At 31.3% G+C, this 20905-nt stretch overlaps 1 protein-coding gene across 11 annotated transcripts in view; it reads right to left on the bottom strand.

The window, feature by feature from the left end:
- The window catches only part of LOC130894255 (homeobox protein homothorax), a 346801-nt gene that overhangs the window by 218358 nt on the left and 107538 nt on the right, over positions 1–20905 (bottom strand). For all 11 annotated transcript variants that reach the window (XM_057800937.1, XM_057800940.1, XM_057800941.1 and 8 more), the window contains one exon: positions 13634–13684. In XM_057800937.1, the coding sequence (XP_057656920.1) occupies positions 13634–13684 (51 nt within the window). The remainder of the gene's footprint in view (positions 1–13633; positions 13685–20905) is intronic.

Raw genomic sequence — 20905 nt, 5'->3', positions numbered from 1 at the left:
CCCTTTTGTCAATCATGTAGCCATGATGTCAAAGATCGTTATATAGTAGGAAACGTGATGCCAAGTCATTCAACGCCATAATCAACACGGAAGGATTTGATAAAATGATCTAAAAAAGTCAATAACTCTCTTGCTCGCTCCGGTCTTATCATAAAGTGTAGACCACGGGTTTCCATAAAACATGTATTATGTTATGTACAACTATATTATTGTCATAATTTTAAAATTTCAATTAGTGGTACTTATGTGACGTAAACATATATACAGTTCACTTTTAAATCAAACCAATACCTGCAGTATACAATTTCTGATATACTGCTATATTCCAAGGTTTTTGCTCGAATGATATCCGTCGAGCCAATAATATGATGTTATTCTGACAGGCAGCACTTCATCGATGACATCAGCTTTACAAATTTCCAGTAGCAAAAAAATCATATCTGCACTAGAAACGCTCTAAATCACATTAAAGAAGTTTAAGGTGATACTTTCAGAAGGTAAAATCATGGGCATCGTATTTAAAGATCCCGATCAACTGGAACCTGGAACTCATCTGACACAGCACTCTACATTCGGCATCAGTATCCGAAGTTGCGCAGATTTCTTATTTGTCTACTCGACTGCATATGTAATATGTTCTGTAAAATTGGTTTTTAGCTATTAGAACTCCTAGACCCTCTGCCCTTCGACCATCATCCTGAAGGGGCCGTTTGTTTTCGTAGGTCCCTTTATTACCAAGATTTCCGTTTTCTCTTCACAATCATTAAGGAATGTATCTGTACGTTATTGTGGTTCATTCGGTCTTGGTGAGTTCAGAGAAAACTTGGATACCTCGGGAAACTAACATAGATCTATAAAGTCATTTTTTAGCCAATAAGAACATATTCACGATTAACGATGCCGTTCATATTGAAAAGAGCGTCAGTATTACTTTCAGTAGCAACTTGGACATCTTTGTCATTGTTAGATGTTCCCTATCCAATTCTACCTACTGCTGAATTAGTTTACGGGTTTAGAGGCCGTTTTCCAATAACCAGGTTTCGTCTAAAATAAGTCAGGTGCAACATATATCTGAAGTTAACATTTCACATAGTTATTACTGATTTAATCGTCATATTTCGCATAATCAATAGAAATAAATGTTGATTAAGAATGATGAAGAATTACAAGAAGAAAATTTTGAAGATAATTTGGCAGTTATTGGTAATTTCGTAGTCTTCAGTAAAGAAAACAAATAGCATGATATTTAGCATATTACAACTATAATATATTAATCTTGTATTGAACATTAAAAAAAGGAGCAACAAATATATGGTCAGTAATTAGGAAATTCGAGTAGAGATTGAGAGGTTATATTGAGTAAAGAAAACCTTGAGATTGATGCATTTACATTGCTAAAATTATTAGAAATCAACTGAATATTCTTAAGGTAACTACAATTTTTTTAATACATATCTGTATACAGGCACTTCGGTATTGTCTATACTAATTTGGAGTAATTAATTCCATTTTTATAATTTATGTAAACGTTTATCATTTTTGCCATTAATTACTTAATCCACTTATATATAATATAAAGACAGGAATCAACAAATACCCGTATAAATATTATGAATAACTAAGCAGGTAGAAAATCGTATTTAGTAATTTATAGACAATGCATTCCATGGTAAAATATTTGTACATTTTAAATTAGTATTAAAGCGGATAAAACTTTTTAAAGACGCTTTTGGTAGAAATGCATCCACCCGCGGTACAGAAAATGATACAAGATGGCAACATCGCTCTGCGGTTCTTCGTTATCTTTTAGTCGCACACTGGAAATTGCAAACAATCGGAGTGTGCAACAGAATCATTACACATAAACACAAATATACGCACGTTAGGGGTGAAACAACAAAACAAAATCCCGCACAAAAGATCTTTTATCTTGGAGTTGTATTTACTATTGTGGATTTTAATCTGTTACGGTGTTAAATTGGGGAAAATCTTAGTTGGGGATGAATTCTTTTCAATTAGACGGTTTTTCATACATGAAGAAAGACATACACATAACAAAAATTTATAGAGTTGTAATGAACTAGACATTTCGGAAAATCACGAGCTATTTCCTCGCAATCTAACCACAGTATTACGCTGGACTGAATACAGCTAATTTCTCCAGCTCTCCAGATAAATATTTTTGCGAACCAGTAGAAATAAAACAATGAAAAAAAACTTGCGTGATACACAGAATAATAAGAACAAAATCTGGTAACACAAAGTATATAACAACCTAGAGGCATAATGATGGATATAGTTCCAAAATAATAGTTGTTTCTACGATTGCTCATCTTTATTTCGAATACAAAGGCACACACCTACGTCTCATATTATAAACAACAGATAGACGGTGGTAATTCAGTCCGGAAAGCAGTGATTTATCTAATAACTCGACTCTCATTGTTACAAGTAGCCGTAATCACAGCCTAATGGTTTTTCTTTTCTTTTCGACTGAGAGATGGAGTGCGGGGGATACGACCGCTTTGATTGGATAACTTTCTCGCTCTTTTGTTTCAGCTGGTTTCACAGCACAATAGATACAATTCCTCGAAAATTACACTTTAGATGAATGTTTTTGATACAGAAATAATGTTTTATGGAAATAGGTGACACTAGGCTTGAAATAAATGATATTTTTTACCATTTAATTTGAATAGCTCAAAAAAGGGATAGAATGGTGTTAAACGAAACGATCTGTAAGGTCCACACTAACCCACGTGGAGTCTACTGACCCCCCTGGGGCGAAACACAAAATTATTGGACATAAGGAATCGATGTGACTCAGAAGTTGTGGTACATTTTACATAGACGGCCGTTTTAATGAGATATCTTAGGTGGGAATTTTGATTAACAAAAAACTGGCTATGGACGATAATAATAGAAACTAAGAAGAACGGCTAAACCAAAAAAAAATATAGCGGAATTCGAAATTTCGGATATTGGTACTATGTCCACCAAATGCATAGATTCGCCCCGCTGTGTGTCGGTACAAATTGCTTCCATTCTTAGTAACCCAAGCCATAGTTTTCTAAATAACACATACGCAAATAAAGGAAGCCATAACTAAAACCAACCAGTAAGTGACTTATGTGACTTAATTTTTTGCAGTTGTTAATTAAAAGGAATGCCGACGAACTGCTACATTATAATTAAATAGACGGAATAATGGAATGTTGACGAAAGGTAATCGAATGCCATTGTACGTGGACCTGTAAAACCCATCAAAATATGAATGATACGCTCCATAAAAAGTAACCCTTCTTAAAGCGTTTGACACTTTAATGACTTACTGGTGTTAACATCCAATTTGGACATTCTGCGATAGATTCATTAAGAGCGACACTATAATAAATCCACTGTTGGCAGCTAAAGGTACCACTCCTTACCTTACCATGTTATGGTACCAAGTTATGGTTCGTTTTACACGACCTACGACCTCTAAAATACCAATGGGTGGTCCCTCTTGCGTTATATGTAAGTATGCATGCTTAAATTGTTTGTGAAGAAATTTTAATGCAAGTATAAATACACAAAGGGGTTTATTTAACATAACAGTTAAATTTAATTACAAAAAGGGAGGTTGATATTACGAAAATTGTTTAATCGTAATAGCTGCATGATATACAATGTATGTATCTGAATCCATATCGAGTGTAAATGTTGGATAAGGAATCATTGCGTGATTATTTAAAATATTGAAGCTATTTTTGACTAATTGCTAATTTATCAAAAAAAAAAATGTTAAATTCATGCAAATAATGTGATATAATTGTTCTGGTTTGATTCCGGATTTACTGATTGACAATCTCTCATAATTTTTAGCAACGTACACTACCAATAAATGTTCATTTAAAAGATGCATTTACGGAGAAGTTGTTTCCTTTATTTACATATATATTTTCAAATCTGCTTCCAACAGTTTCTTTCTAGTTTCTTGGTCGAAACCATTTTAAGGGAACGCTTTGAAATCTGCGAGGAAGTTCTTTATTTGGAACTGCTATCCATAATATAGAGCAAACGTCTACTGTACCATATAACCATACCGACTGCTCCGTCAAGCGATCTACAAGCCCAATATGTATTCATACCAACTGGTCTAACACACTCTTCCCTTATTACCCAACAGGGAGTCGCCTTATGCCCATATCGACAACTAGCAACGAAGTATCAAGACATTCCCTTCTTTGAGCAATCACCATCACATCATCAGCTGTAAACTCATCTACATATAAAGAAATACCAGACACTTGAGTCTCCCAGACCGTACCAAGTAGGTCACCGACATCAGCAACATAGGAAACTTCTGAAGACTATCTTTAAAATGAGCTGACAATTTGAAAATAAAGAAAACACAAGAAAACAAGGAATTGAGAGAAGAATTGAGAAAAGCTGCAAAGAAAACCGGATAACAGAAAAAAAGGATAAAGCTACTGAGAAGCAAATGAGTGAAAAATAATCTAAGGGATGAGAAGCCTACAATTTATATGCAAAATTTAGTGGCCAAACAGGATGAGGAATGAACTGAGAAGAGAAAATAGACTTAACGACTACGAAGCAAAAATAAAGATGGTCATAGACTACAAAAACTATCAACCAGAAAAGTATTAAATTACATAAAGAAAAGCTATCAAGAAAGAACGGTAACAGATAAACTTAACAAGGAAACAGTCAAAAACAAAAGGAAACAAAATTTCTGGAATCCCACAGATGCACGAGGATAAAAACTTCGTTTGACCACAGCTGCTGAAGCACTGATTGTGCTCTTTTCTCTACTGGGAGCTATATAACGATGATGATGAAGTATCCCAACCCAAGCCCCGTAAATGAAATAATTCTATATTAGTACCATTCATTCAATTTATTCGCAAAATTTTGTGCCCAATCTAGATTAGTAATGAAGAAGAAGAAGATAATAGACATAACGATTACGGAGTAAAAATGAAGATGGATAGGACATACACTACAGAAACCATCAACAAACATAATTATAGTACAGGTTAAACTATAGACAGAGAAACAGATAAACTAAACAAGGAAATTACCAAAACAAGAAGAAAATAAATTTTTATGAATCCTACAAAAGATCCATGAGGATAGAAACATTGTTTTACCACAGCTATAATACTCAAGGTGCCCCTTTCACCATTGGGAGTGGGAGGTATATAACGAAGATGAAGAAATATCCCAACTGAAGCTCTATAGAGGAAATAGTTTTATATCATTACTATCCATTTATGAAACTAAATCTAGAATAAATAACAATCGTTTTAAGAATTCTCACCTCATTCAAATGTTATATCATTGCTGCCTGATCCTTTTTCTTTTATACAAAGATAATTAATTTTTAGTTTGACAGAGGCTAAGAATAAATATTTTTCAAATATTATATCAGCTATATTTATATCTTTTAGGATTCAAAAAAGAAAAATATTGTTCAAGAAATTTCAGAGAATGTCCCGAATTATAAAATTGGGATTTTTACACAACCACAATTATAAATGATTGAAAACCATATAAGAATATTTTATTTCAAATTAAATTCATACTGTACTTGTTTTCTAAAGACTTCGGAAGGATTAAGTACCAAAAAGGAAAAGTATTGATTATTCTCCATTCTTTATTTAATTGAAGTTATACCATCTCTACTACAAGCAAAAAATAAATTTGAATAACTTACTAATTGTTAATAAATGCTCATTATCAAGATTTATTTCATGTTAGTATGATAGTAATAGATCTTTACCTCGTCATATTACGTTTTGAATTCAAGTAGTACGGGAGCTTTTGATTAATTCTTTTATTACCAATACATTACTGAAACTATAGTTTCGATCCGTATTTCCAATTCAATTGATTCATAATGAACCTGTTGTTCGTTGGCAAAAGAGTAAAAATAGAACAAACAAAATGATTTTAATTTTACATCGATGACTGTGGCGAACCCGACTACAAAATACAAAGCTTGCAGTTGTGTTTCAGAAATGGATTCGTATTTTTGTTTGTTTTGAGTTGGTGTTAGAATACTGCCAGTGGTGTATCTTCAAAATAAGAAAGATCACCATTTCATTAAATAGAACAATGTAAATATATATTAGAAGATCTTATCTGTAAATGTAATTCTAAAGGAAAAAAATTTTTATAATAGGAATTACCAATAGAATACGTTTTATCAGTGAGAATAACCAAATTGTATACTTTCGACATAATTGATAATTGTACAAATGTTTTATCTTGTATTCGGGATAATTTTCACATGATATCAAATACTTTCAGGACCAAGTTGATTTCGTGTACAATTTTTATGTTAGGTCGAATCGTCAATATTCTATCTATTTTAGAAACTGATTTTTAATCAAATAGAACCTAAAACTTGACGACAAATATATGTCGAATGATATAATAAGGAATTGAAGAAAAAAAATTTATATATTTTCCGCTTCCAAGTCCTTTAATTGTTGTTATATCCTCACTTCAATTCACCAATTTGGTCGATGTGAAAATGTAAAACAATCTAGAATATTCACAATAATTCATTTCGGGATTATCGATTCACTAATAGTGGCGCAAAAAACGAACTTTTGTTTTTGAAAATGTTTAAATATATATTTAAACAAAAAAAATCAATTAAATATGACAAAATACCTCATAAAACATATGTCAAACGTTTCGAGATATTTATTTTATTTTCTGTCGAATGTTCTTTGTAAAACCTACAACCCTATAGTTATATTTCATTTTTTTTTTTAACTATTTATTTGTACGAAAAGAAGTCACGTGACCTTGTTCCATAAGCGGCAGGATGGCCGATATCTGATGTAAATACGGCTGGGGTAGACGCAGAATGAATCCAACCGTGTACAAAAATCATTTATTCAACTCGTTATAAATGGATTTTTTCACGATTATGAATTCTAATCAAAATATTTCATTCCTTTTAATATTTATATTGTATATTAGAGAAGTACAGGATTTTGAAGTTGCTCTGCTAATTGATTATTTTATTAAATAGATGCGTATATGATAGGCTATAACAAGTATTCAGAAAGAAGCGCTTATCATCTTGGTAGCATGTTGAATAACATTTGAGGGGGGCGCTTTATATTTTGAGATACTAGAAAACTATTAGTCTTTTTACAAGAATCATCCCATTCCACCCACATTTAAGTACTTTTTCAGATGAAGCTTCTTTCTTAATAACTTTAACGCCAGTCATTGTTTGGAATGCTCTCAATAAATATTAATTTCATCTATATCATCCTTCGTCGTGACATGTAGACCGCGTGAGTATTTCTTTAGACTAAAGAATAACCAGAAATCACGCATGGCCAAATCAGGCGAATAAGGTGGATATTCAATTACTGTTACAATATTTTCTTGTAAAGATTCAACTGTCCGCTCTGTTGTGAGTGGCGATGCAACATGAAACGACAATTTTATGACTCAAGAGCTGTAGGTAAACATTTTATGGTCACCACTAAACGTCAATTTTCAAGCTCAATCCTATATTTAGAAGGGAAAATGTGTACTGTGTACTACTAACTTTTCTTCATAGACCTTTGCTTTCTCACTATAGTTGATATACTTTTTACAAATTCATATTTTGATGGCAACTGCAGTAAGAACTTACTACTTGGTGGTATTTAGAAAAGCAGTGTTGGCACCTCTAACTCTTCTGATTGTGTGACATCTCAAAATATTTATATTAAAGAATTATTATATATTATTCAATCTAAGATGAATCTGTCCTGATTCTCTTTGTTTCTTTTTTATGCTATGCGCAATACTATTTTAATACTTGAAAATGTGGATTCATTATTTTGGGAAAATTGGAGATTATTTGTTATAAGTATCGCATGCCAATTGAATGTTTTAAGACGTTTTATCGAAAATAACAACCATCTGATTAAAAATGCGTGATACAACTTAATTTTTTAAACACGATATAGGTATATAATACTCCGGTATAGGGTTTGTTCACGATACATTTTTCTATATATATTCAGCTGTTAGAACTGGAAAGATCTGTTAACTTTTAATATGAATTGAATCTATATATATAAAGAATGTTTGGTTATTTAATATTCAAAAACCCATATATCTATACATATAATATTTGTATATGGACAGGCTCTGTAAATGGACTAAGGAATACAGAATGGCAACGATTTCTCTATCTTCCGAGGTTTCAGCTCGGTTCTGCGCATTCTCAAGCATGCGCAGTATAGAGAAAGTGTTTCGAACGAGAGAGAAAATGAATATTGTCGGCACTGTAACGTAACCTATGAGAGATGTGTATCATCGATATTGTCAAATATAGAAATAAGTGAAATAGTAAGAAAAAAGAAGAGATAGAAAATTAATAAAGAAATATTGGATTTGTGAAAATTTGGTTACAAAAGTGATAAGTAATATTGATCTTATTATTGCTAACATAGTCTTTATTTTGTGACAATACCAAAACTAAGGTCGAAACTAAATTATCATTTGACATTTGATAATAACAACAATTGGAGAACAAATATCGAGTTAAACCAATTTTTCTTTCTATACTTTCAAAATCTTCTCGAATATTCTGTACTGTTTTATACCAATAAATCATTAAATCATACTACGAAGGTAAAGTTTGACAAAAAAAATACACTTTTACATGCGTTTGAACCAATTGTCGAAGCATTTTTTCCATTCCGATGACGTAATTCCAAAACATGTAATTTGAACGCATAAACTGCGTCTTCGGGAATATACAATCGTTGACCTCGCAATTTATTTTTGATCTGCGGAAATAAGATGGAATCATTGGGTGCCAAATATGGACTGTAGGATGGATGAATAATCAATTCGATGTTTTGACTGTTCAAAAACGTTTTTATTTGTGTGAGAACTACCGTTGTCGCGGTGAATAATGATTCGTATTCTGCGATTTTTCCGAACACTTCTATCAAACAAATACTGAATTCAGAATTGACCGTTCTACGTTGCTATAATAAAACGTTGGCGACAGTTATTACGATAAGACAGGCCATTATTTGCGTCGAAGTGCAACACTCTTATGACAACATGTTCTGAGAACGTTCACCATTAAAAATGTCAAACTTTATGATGGCAATGTCAGATTTGACATATTCACATGTTGCCATATCTCAAAACTCAAGTAGTAACCCCAATTTAAAATACTGTTTGCTTGACGTACAGTACAACGAAGTAGAAATAAATTATTTTCAAAAATAATCGGAAATAAGTTGAAATTGAGGAAATGACTTGTTTGGAAAATCAAATTTTCCAATTAAATTTAATGAATGAATACCTAAATCAATATTGTTCTAGTCTTAATGTTAATGTAAGAAACAATATTAAGAAAAAAATGGACTTAATAGAAGCCACAAGTGAAACTACTGAACATTTTCTTTGAAAAATTGTTTTTGAAATGTGAAAAAAGAAATACTTCAGAAATTTATTAAACATTACTAATAAAAAATGAAGCTTTCGAAATACAGTTTTATTGATACGTTTTTCTATATATATTTTTTTACAATAAAATATTTCAAAAACCCATTATTACCCGATAAACATTTTCTACCAAATTTCCCACGTTATGTTCATTAAGTAGTTGTGGAAGTTAACAAGTAATCTCGAGAGATTAAGAGATTAACACTAATAACATTTTCATGTCATTCGCCCAATATACTCGAGGTCACAGAAGAACTTTGACCGTTTTTTTTCTTTTCGGTTCCATAGATACTTCGAGAAAAATTTGAGAAACTAACATGTGTTTATTTATCTGACCTTTCTAATTTGTTATTCAATGAAAGTTATTTACAACTCGCGATGAATCGAAAACATTGAACGGAATTATTCATAGGAAATAAGTTTGTAATTAAATCTTAATGAATTCTTGTTTTAATTTGAGAAAGATACATTAATAGTCATTTATGTAAAAATCTAGACTGTGATCGCATACATTGTTTCACTTTAAAATGCGCCTTTTTATACTATTAACTCAACTCAAACTCTCTAGAAAATGTGAGTAAATTATGTAATAGTGCATTCCAAGACTTTTATTATACTAATATGGACAAACATAACCTGGTTAGCATTTGTTGGATTGTGTTTTTCATTTTTCTTAATAGTTTTTACTGTTTAAATGATTTTCAGTTCTTCTGTCGATCGTATGTAGTTCAGTTTGTAGTGTAGTTATAGAACTATTTAAACATTAACCAGTGACATAATAGTTGAAAAATAAACATGAGTGAATATTTCCAAAAATAGTTATTAGAATATCCGGATTGTACTTCTAGATATAAGCAAAAGATCCATTATTTTTTCGTCATTTCATCCATTTTTATGCCGTAGATGTTTTTTAGTATCTAACTTCATCTACCTTACAGTCTATCCGTTCCCATCTTCAGTTCTTCTTCAATTCTTTTCTCTTTCTTCCTTTTTCAATTTTTCTTTCCTCGTTCAATTTCTTAGACTCACTTTTTCTTCTACTCTTTCATAATATGTTTTGATGATTTTGTAAGATTCACAATGCTGTATCCATTTTACTTTTTCTTACGTTTTCTGTCGTTGATCGGTTTGTCCTCTACCTTTCATTTAAGAAATCTTCTTCCGATATTTCTATTTTCCCATTCTATTCCATTCTTCGCTTTCCATGTTTAATATACTATCTTTCGGGATGGTTTTTCGTTCTTTTCTCTTTCCATTCAAAACAAATATTGGTGTGCATGGAAAATAATTAGCAGGAGATTTTTTCCGTAAGGAACTTTTGAGCCCAAAGATGTTATTACAATTTTTACAAAGTAAGATATTTATGTTCAAACAAATATAAATTAATTTTTCTACGAATACAATAAGAAATTTCATAAATTTTTAGATTCATCTGAATGGGGAAATTCAACTGTTCTTTTACATATTCAACTCGTTTGGGTCGAATTGAAATACTTCTGACAGTTTCTACTACACAAACAGCTTATTAAAATAGAGTTCATATCATCTGAATCAGTATTTTAATGACTAACATAAATGCTTCAATCCAAATTTAACACCTCCACCATTGTATGATAATTATTTTTTTACAACTTTAATTACACCTTTATAAGAAATTTGGATATAATCACAACAATCCGTTAGAAGGAACGATCTACTCTCCGCAATTATTCATGGGATTGTAGTCCCTAAAGTGTCGAATATCTTAAAATTATTTTTAATGGGGTTTATAGGGAAGGGGTTGTATTTATAATTAAATTTTGTAGGATAATTACGTTTAAAAGTATTCAGGGGACGATCTACTGTTTAAAAAAGTCTAAAATGACATTTGTGAATAACAAATATCATTTAAAAATTGAGAGAGTATTAAACAGGGTGTTTCAGAAAAGGTGATCTTGTCTCTGAAGCACCCTGTATATTATATTAAGATTTTCCTATTTAGCAATAAATATATTTATATAGCGATATAATGAGAGTTTAATAAAGACTTGTTAATGAAGATTCAATGGAAAATAGTTGGAAAAAGTGGCAGTGGCGACATAAAGCAAGGTTTCTTTAAATGCAGCATCCAGACAAATGAAATTCCTTTATGAAAACAATGTACAGCTTATTTAAAACAGAAGACTTTAACGTTCTCAACAATAAATCCTTAATTACATTGAAATTTCACAAATACAAACACAAAACAAAAATTTTCAATTAGAATTAACATTTAGCAGCAATAAATACAGGGACAAAAAAAGTAGTAGTTGCCAGTTCGTTTCGAATTATTTTCTATTCATTTCGTATTTGTTGGGTAAACATAAAAGAGGATTATTATTTTTATACCAAACAGTTTGTGCCTCTGTCTATCCCTTTAACATAATTTGATTATAAATAATACTGCAGGTTTGCTTTATGAAGAAGAAAAAATAATAAAATTAATAATCAATAGGTTAAATGATATTTCTAGATAAAAACGAGTACGATTTCGGTGGCGTCTGGATTTGAGTATGCCATTTTGTAAATCGACCCATAATAAGTCGAAAACGAAGATCAAAATTTTTCGATATCTCGCTTCGTTTTCGAGATATCGATACTTGAAGTTGGAAAAATTTATTTTTATTTAATATTTGTATATATTAACCTAACCTAACCAAACCTTCTCGTGATTCACTTTGAGTGCAAAAAGTTTGTGAATTTTTTATAGCCAAAATTGTCTAAAAAAACTTTTCTTCGCGTGAGGATTATTTTAGTTTTATTTAATTATTTTTTTTCATATGGGGGCGTGGATTGTCTTCTTAGCAATCAATATATTATCTCGTTTCTTTTTTATGTGAGGTTTCTAGCTTAATTCCGCATCTAGTGTTAGCCCCAAATGTTTTCCTGTATTAGCATATGGTACCTGTTCATCGTCTATTCGTACTGCTCCTTTTTATTTTTGAAAATTACATGTATAGATTTTTTCTCCTCCATTTTTTCGTCAAATAATTAATTTTATTAATTGATGTCTGTAGGTTAATTGCTGCTTCTTCGTGAGAATCGCCTACAGTCCAAATAGCTGTATCAGTGGCGATAGTGTGGTTTTCTGATTGAGGGATGTCACTAGGACTGGCCCAAGAACACTACCTTGTAGTACACCCGCGTTGATTTCCTTTAACTCTGAATAAGCATCTTCTTGTTTTATTCTGGAGGCTCGTTCTTTTATATAGGACTCTAACGAACAGTTTTGCATATGGTTAGGCAAGAGTTTGTACAGTTTATATTTGAGCTCTTCATGCCAAACTTTGTCAAATGCCTGAGCTACGTCTAAGAAATCAGAGGAGCAGACTTTTCTCTTTTCTAGTGATTTTTTTACGACATCGGTTATCTTGTCATAGAAAAATCACTACAAGACTATTTTAAGTATAAAAACATTAGAAAACACGCTTTTATCAATAATTAAAAGTGAAAAATAACTCGCTTCGCCCCTCGACCCCGCCAGGGGCTCGGTCCCAGGACTCCGGACCCTGGTCTGCTCAAAAGCGACCTGTGACTTTTGAAAGCATTCAGAACGTACTTTTTGATCGAAAGAGGATATTTTTACATTAAATTCATAATTAAATCTTCAAACTATTATTAAATATTTTATACATAATGAAAAACAACCGACAATTCTTTATGAAAAACATCAAATTATTCATGTATTTATCGTATGTGATGAAAGTTATCAAAAATGGCTAATTTTGCTATAAAAAACTGTTTTTTTTTTCTAATATATTTTCGGAGTATCAGGGTAAATAATATAAAAATTGAATAAAAAATCTTTTGTTTATTGAATTACAATATTCATATTGAATTTGAAGTGATAAAATATTCATTTGAAACGAAGTATTGAACGCCATCTGTTCAATAAGGCGAAGTTTGAACTAACGTTTGATTATAACTACAAGTATCGATATCTCGAAAACGAAGCGAAATATCAAAAAATTTCATTCTTAATTTTCGATTTAAATCTCAGCGCCACGCAAATCGTACTCTCCCCAAAAATTTGAAATTTCGATAACCTCACTCTACTAGTGCCTCCTGAGGTAGCCCTCATTTGACGGCATACAATGAATATATAAAATGTCGGTTCAATACTTACTAATGAGTCAACTTCTGGATCTGCTATATAATATGGTTTTTCTTGTCGTATCTGTAACAAAAAAATACTGATTAACAATAACTCGAAAAAAACATAAAATTTTTCGTGCAGAAAAACTTATTTCCAGTGTAACTGCTGAGAAGATATTATTATATACTACGGGTTATCTTTTTTTTTATTCAATATTTATGTATAAAAAAAGAATATACGCAAAAGTTCAATGTGCAAAACGATTGCAGGGTGTAGAAAATCAAATTAGTTTTGGTTTAGAATAACCTCCCTAAATATGGCGATAAATTGAGATGAACTTTGAACTAATCTACTTTAAAATACTTCCCTTTACCAACTATGTATTTGTCCAAACTTGGAATGCAAGCATATCTGTTTCTAGTTTTCAACTGCTTTGTCTTGGTGTTTATAATGTTCACCCTTCCATTCTTTCAACACAAAAGTGACTCTGTGACGTATCAATTACAACAGAAGTAATTATATTTATATACAAAATTTTTTGATCATATCTTTGTGCATAATTACTAAAACAGCTCAACATTTTTCAAACTAATCCTATGGGTATTGATTGAATTTAAACTAATTTCTTTCTTCAACATAGATACACTTGATGTCCAGATCTAATATTATAGGTACATACTAGGAACGCCAACTTTTTTACAATTAATAAAGTATATTCAGATCTATGAAGAATATTTCTCAGTATTTTAGAATAATAAAAAGTATTTCATTTATTTATTGTTTTAAACACAAATTTTTTAGAGTTTCTTGCACAATTCACTAATTTACAATCTTTTTTAAAACTTCATACGCCTCACCTGAAATTAAAATAAAAGAGGAGCTCATTTTTTATCAAATTTATAGATCCTCTATTTCTATACTCTACCGTTCAGAATTAATTACTAAAAATACTATTTCAGTAAATGCTGGGGTGGCGGGGACAGAAAGTAGATATGAGACAATTTTGGTATGTTTTTAAATAGAACTGAAGGCTCCACTTTTGGCCAGTACTCAAGTCTTCAGATATTTTTTCATAAATTACTTTGAAATTTGTCAATTCTGAATATAAATAATATAAATCATCCATACCAATATTGAGTCTATACAAATTTAGATAAACAGCTAATTAAAGAAAGCCAGTTAATCTGATTGAAATCAAATCATACAAATTTACCCTTATAAATAAAAAGTATGCAGACTCCGTAATAGTATTTGTAACTTTTTTTGTTTCATGGCCAAAATACTACTGATTTTTTAATTGAATGACCTCAGTCTCTAAACTAATCATAATGTTTTAAAGATTAAACAATAGTTACATTATTTCGTTCTAATATTTTGTTTTTTTCATTGAATACAGTTAATATATGGCTAGCATAAAGAAGGTATCTATTAACTACATCATTTTCCAACATTAATAAATTTTGCATTACCATTGGACATCCAAACTAACAAAGTAGTTACAAATTGGTGTCCAATTAAGTGGAATTGTATCAAATCAGAGATGGCAAATATTAAAGTTGTCGCATGTCCGTCATTGAGCGACAGTCTTAAATATTTGACATTGACAGATTCGTTCAGAAACTCAGTGTGATTAGTTTGTGGCTGCGCTGCACTGAGCAGTGAGCGCCCTCTGTCTAAATGAAAACAAATTTGTGTGACAGTCTAAGTGTAACATATAATAATGTGTTTGCTTTTTGATACTGAAAACAATATTCTGTATACTTTATTTTTGTTCAACAGTAAAAAGTATAAGTTAGTGAAAAGATGTTTTAAACAGTACAGTTGTCATCTCTATACATAAGATTTGTTCAAGTTCACTTTACATCCAAGGTCAATGCCGCGGGCAATCTCACTAATAATGATGATTTTATCAAAACTTACTTATTCATAATATGGATATATAAATAAAAATATTACGGGATAATTACTTTCTATTCAAGAAATTATAACTAACCTTTAGACGTAGATATACTTAGTTGGTTTTTTCTTTTTGCGTCAGGTCAAGTAAAATCCCATATAATTTAGTAATTTGAGTTGAGAAAAAAATACTTTTACTTTTCAATAATACACCTTAATTGGTACCCTTTTATCTCGGATACGAACAAAAAAAAAGCCGACAATTTAAAGGATTTCGTGTGTGAGGCTAGCGAAGGGACTGTGTGTGTGTGTGTCATTGTTCACTATAATTCCAATGACATCTGAAATAACATAGTTGTCCAACACGAGTTTACACCTCGATTGTAGAATATATATAATTATTATAAAAAGCTGGTAAAAAGCCATAGCGGTACGGGCACGTGGACTTTTTGGGTATTTTGGGCGGTTCGACCACTGTGTAATTACATCTTACCGAAAAAGGTCCAGTTTATCGACGTTGTTCGATCAAGCTTCCTCAGTTTTTCATCATATTATTATTTTACTGCCAGAAAATGATAGGGTACCAAAATATCCTCGGTTTTTTAATGTTTTTTTATTAAAAGTGGGAAAACTACTGGTGGCTACCTACTGCGATCGCTTCACGTGATTATAATTATATAATCGTTAGCAGGGTTTGCATGAAAGCATTAGGGACATGATTATTATAAATTCATAATATAAAATTATTATTAAATTCAATTTTAATTTCTTCGTTTCATGACCCCTTCGTAAACGTACGCAATTTTATATTGTATAAACGAACTGCACTAGGATTATCTCATAAGATATTAAAATATAAATTTATAGTCCAGGAGTAGTGGATCTTTTTGAAATCTACTGATACTTTTACTATATACTACTGATAATTTTATTCAATCATCAATAATACTATTCGTTAAGTTAAAGATGACGATTCATTTCAAAAAAAGAGTTTTAAATCGATTCGAATCGCAACTTGATAAATCGATTCATAAAACAATCGAGGTATACAAAATCGATTTCCAAGAAATCTTTTTCCCAAGTTTGTATTTACAATTTAAATACAAACACACATACCCGAATTTTCGAATAAATGTAAATAATTTTATGGTTTTTACAAAAATAAATCGAATGTTTATTTGCAAGTGTGAAATATCGATTAACTGAATCGATTTAGAACAACATATCTATTTATTTGGTCCGAAAAATCGATTCTTCGATTAATTGATTTCAAATTGCCATGTCTAGCCTAAGTAAGCTAACATTCATTGAAAATTATTAGAACAGACTTGTCGTAAATAAACAAATCATCACTTCCCTACACTAATTTCGATAATGGAAAGTATCCCTTCCTAGTAAAATGGTTTTGATAGGAAGAATTTGTAGAATTATCAAGTCGTCTTTCTATAATCTTTAAACCGTAACCGACCAACCATAATAAGATCGGTCAAAGATGAAATTTCAAATGAACAGCATGTTCGTACGTAGGCCAAACCAACCGACATATTTCATTGAGGATAAAGGAACATTTAATGTTGCAAATTCTGATATTTCGTCATACTGTTAATTCTGCTAAAATCGAAACCATTTCATCACTTCGCCAGAATAATTCGAGAAGGTATTGAAATATAAAACGTCAAAATTTTTTGAAGCTAATGGACGACAATGATATATCCTGGAAACATCTTCATTCAATATGACAAGTTATATTTTATTAATCAAAATTTCCATAAAGAGGAAGTTTCCATATTTGGTACTCAATAATGCATTTCCTAGGAACGTCAAAAAAATAAAACCTGCGTAAACGTCACCTATAATATTCATATGTCTAACTTGAAGCCAGTAGTGAGATTGTTAATGTCCATGGAGTGCTTCCCTTTTGATGAGTGCCTAGAGAAATTGAGACCCCACAAAGGAATAACTAAAAATTGGTTATACACTATGAGTAAGCAGATTGACACAACGAAATCGAAACACTTCTGACATCAATGAATGTATAACAACCATAACCCCCCAATTTTCATAATGGCTTTAAAGTTGAAGAATACATTGTGGTCCATTTAAAATACTAGAAAAAATCGTATTTTCGATTCAGCTCATTCAGGAATATCATAATATTATAGTGAGTGTTTCGATAACATGAAAATAACACACAAGTCATACAATGTTATGGAAGACCTTGTATATGTACTGTTTAAAACTGGCCACTATATTTGAATAACTGCTATTTCATTTAAAAACTTATATACGGAATTGGTATCAAATGTTGATATACACAGTGAACAGAAAATTTTCTATTGTTAACTTCGTTGACTACAAAACTATTAATTTTATCAACTCAATTTTCTTAATAAGTTCCTGATCTGAAGTATGTAACAATTACTAGGTATTAAATTAATTATGGATGTTCAGACTATTGTAGTTTCAAAAATATAGATAAAGTTAAATGGCGACATCATGTTTCCAAAAAAGGGGAGCAATTTTACCGGTCCTGTATTCGTAATATGTCGCATTAAAAAATATAATAAAACTCTAGCCACAAATATCGACGTCGTGGTCTCAAATGTTTACTAAATACAGTACCATTATCCCTTCAAAACATGGAAAACAAATCACCTCTTCATAACAGCATTCAATAAACCTGTCATCGATCTAGAACATAAAACCATAAAAGAAAAGCATTTTCGAACGATTGAAATTATTTATTTTGGCTAATAAATAATCCTAGTTCGTATTAGAGCTCTTACTAATTGAACCTAGTGTAAACATGTGGTTTTTTTGAAGGAGATAAGTGCTAGACAGTGTGGTGTAGGGATTGGATTACATGTGCTTCGCAGATGCTGCTTATTCTTCGTTTCCAGCTTGAAAGACAAGGACGCGATGTTGTCATGTCTTGAAATTATCAAACGCACTATTAATTCTTTGAACGTACATATTTAATAAATATATTTCAAAACTACACAATCCCACATATCTTGCAATAAATAAAAGAAAAAACAATTATAGATCTTAGAACTTATTTTACCATAATACAATCATTGAATCAGTATCTATTGACAATTCATTTCTAATTCAATCTAAACTAAGTGGTGTTTATTAAGAATTTTTTGCATAGTAGACAAATTCACATAAAAAAAATAATTTGAGCAATATGAATCAATTCAATTTCGGCGCATTCTCATCATAATCTCATAATTAGGGGGTTCATTGTAGTAGAAACCTTATTTATTTTACCATAATACAATAATTAAATCAATATCTATCGATAATTCAACTCTAATTAAATGGATTTTTTGGATAGTAGACAACGTTACATGCAGAGAATCGTTAAACGTTGCCATAACACCAGCCACTATACACGTTAAACATTTTCGTGCCTAATTACGCTCTGGTGGCGGATGAACTCCCTTTGCGAGCTATTATTTGGTCAGTTGTAGCTAAACTTCATGTCAGCCAGAACCGCAACTTACCCCAGAATTTTTACATTAATATCGCCGACGAAAGTTATGCAGAGGCGTTTTTAGTTAATCCACATAATATTAAATTGAAAGCCAAAAACCTTCGTCATTTTTTGTTTCATTTCAGTTTTAAAACTTTTATAAAAATAGAATGAGCTGTATGTATCAGTACCTATAACCCCAATTCCTTCTCGTAATTTCGTATTCAATATTATTATCATCATCTACAATAATTTCATTGCTTCTAAAATCGATTTTTGAATAGTCTTACAGTATGAGATTGAACTATTGCGAGGACAAGCATTGAACCTTGCAAAAAATTTGTTTTAGAGATTACGTACCTATTTATGCAGTATAAGTAGTTCGTAGTTAACTTGAGTGGTTATATGAAGTTAGTAAATATATTTGGAAGAAAAGTAATACGAGGATATATTGAAAAATTCTTAGTCTATTATAGAACGAAACAAAATTTCAAAATATTTTATTACTCAACATATTCTCCTCTTAATTGGATACATTTATTACAGCGAACCTGCAACGTCTCTAGACCTTTCACAAAAAATGTTTCTTCTTGCTCTGCAAACCAGACCTCCACAGCTTTTATTACCTCCTCGTAGAAAGAAAATTTACGACCTTTAAAAATTTTTTTCGGTTGGAGAAAGAGATGATAGTCAGACGGAGCCAAATCTGGTGAATAAGGGAGGTGTTCTAGTAATTCAAACCCTAAATTACGAATTTTTTGCATGGCAACATGAGATTTGTGTGCAGTGGCGTTGTCCTGCAAAAACAAAATACCTTTGGATAACTTTCCGCGTGTTTTCTCTTTAATTTTTTCCCGTAGTAATGTCGAATAGTAATCTCCAGTTATTGTTCTACACTTATCTAAAAAATCATGATTACTCCATGGCAATTCCAAAAAAAATGAAGGAGGAACTTTTCCAGCAGATTTTTGGACACGAAACTTCTTAGGTCTTGGAGAACCAGAGCGTCGCTATTCCATAGATTGTTGCTTTGTTTTTGGATCGTAGAAATGTACCCAAGTCTCATCCATAGTAACAATTCGGATTAAGAAGTCTACATCATTTTCAAATCGAGCACAGATCGAACGCTTTAGGTTAACATTCAAACATTTGGGGATCCGTTGTAGCAATTTTTCTCATGTCCAAATTGACGTGAACTATATGATGAACGCGTTCCTATGGAATATTCAGTGCTTCAGATATCCGTTTTAGCCCTATTCAACGGTCTGATAAAATCGTGTCATGAACTGCATCGATATTTACGGGGACTGACACAGAAACTGGCCTTCCCAATCGGTCATCATCTTCAATGGAAAATTTACTTCTTTTGAAGCTTGCAGTCCAATTTTTCACGCAGGACATTGATCACCAAGGGTATTAAGCATATCTTCGTAAATCTGCTTACCTCTCAACCCTTTTAGATACAGGTACTTGATGATGGCTCGATTTCGGTGGAAATCTTTTTTCTTTCAATTTATTGCGTAACTCTGGTTTACTTTTTTTTTATTCATGGAACTGATTCTAAATAATTAGGACTGAAATACCCAACAAATAAAAATGCATATTTTCGTGGAAGGACGGCTCGAGATGGTCATATACAGAGCTTTTTATTCATGGTTACAATAGTCGTGAATTAAATAGTAGTGAAATCCTATAGGAGACAATATGAAAATTACTTCTTTCTGAGGATATTTTCGCAATTCAGAGAGAGTGAAGTGCGTTTTTTGTAACCCTATAGTAAGTTTTATTTCAAGTAGATCTACATACTTCACTTGAGTATATATTTCTGTTTTTCTTAATAGATTTTAATTCAATGTTATTACTAGAATTATATCATTTATGTCACAAGATATTTCTTAACCTACTTAATAAGATTTTTCAGCATCAAC

Source organism: Diorhabda carinulata, chromosome 5 (assembly GCF_026250575.1).
Source record: "Diorhabda carinulata isolate Delta chromosome 5, icDioCari1.1, whole genome shotgun sequence".
NCBI lineage: Eukaryota > Metazoa > Arthropoda > Insecta > Coleoptera > Chrysomelidae > Diorhabda > Diorhabda carinulata.
This window is presented reverse-complemented; position numbering and strand designations above follow the sequence as displayed.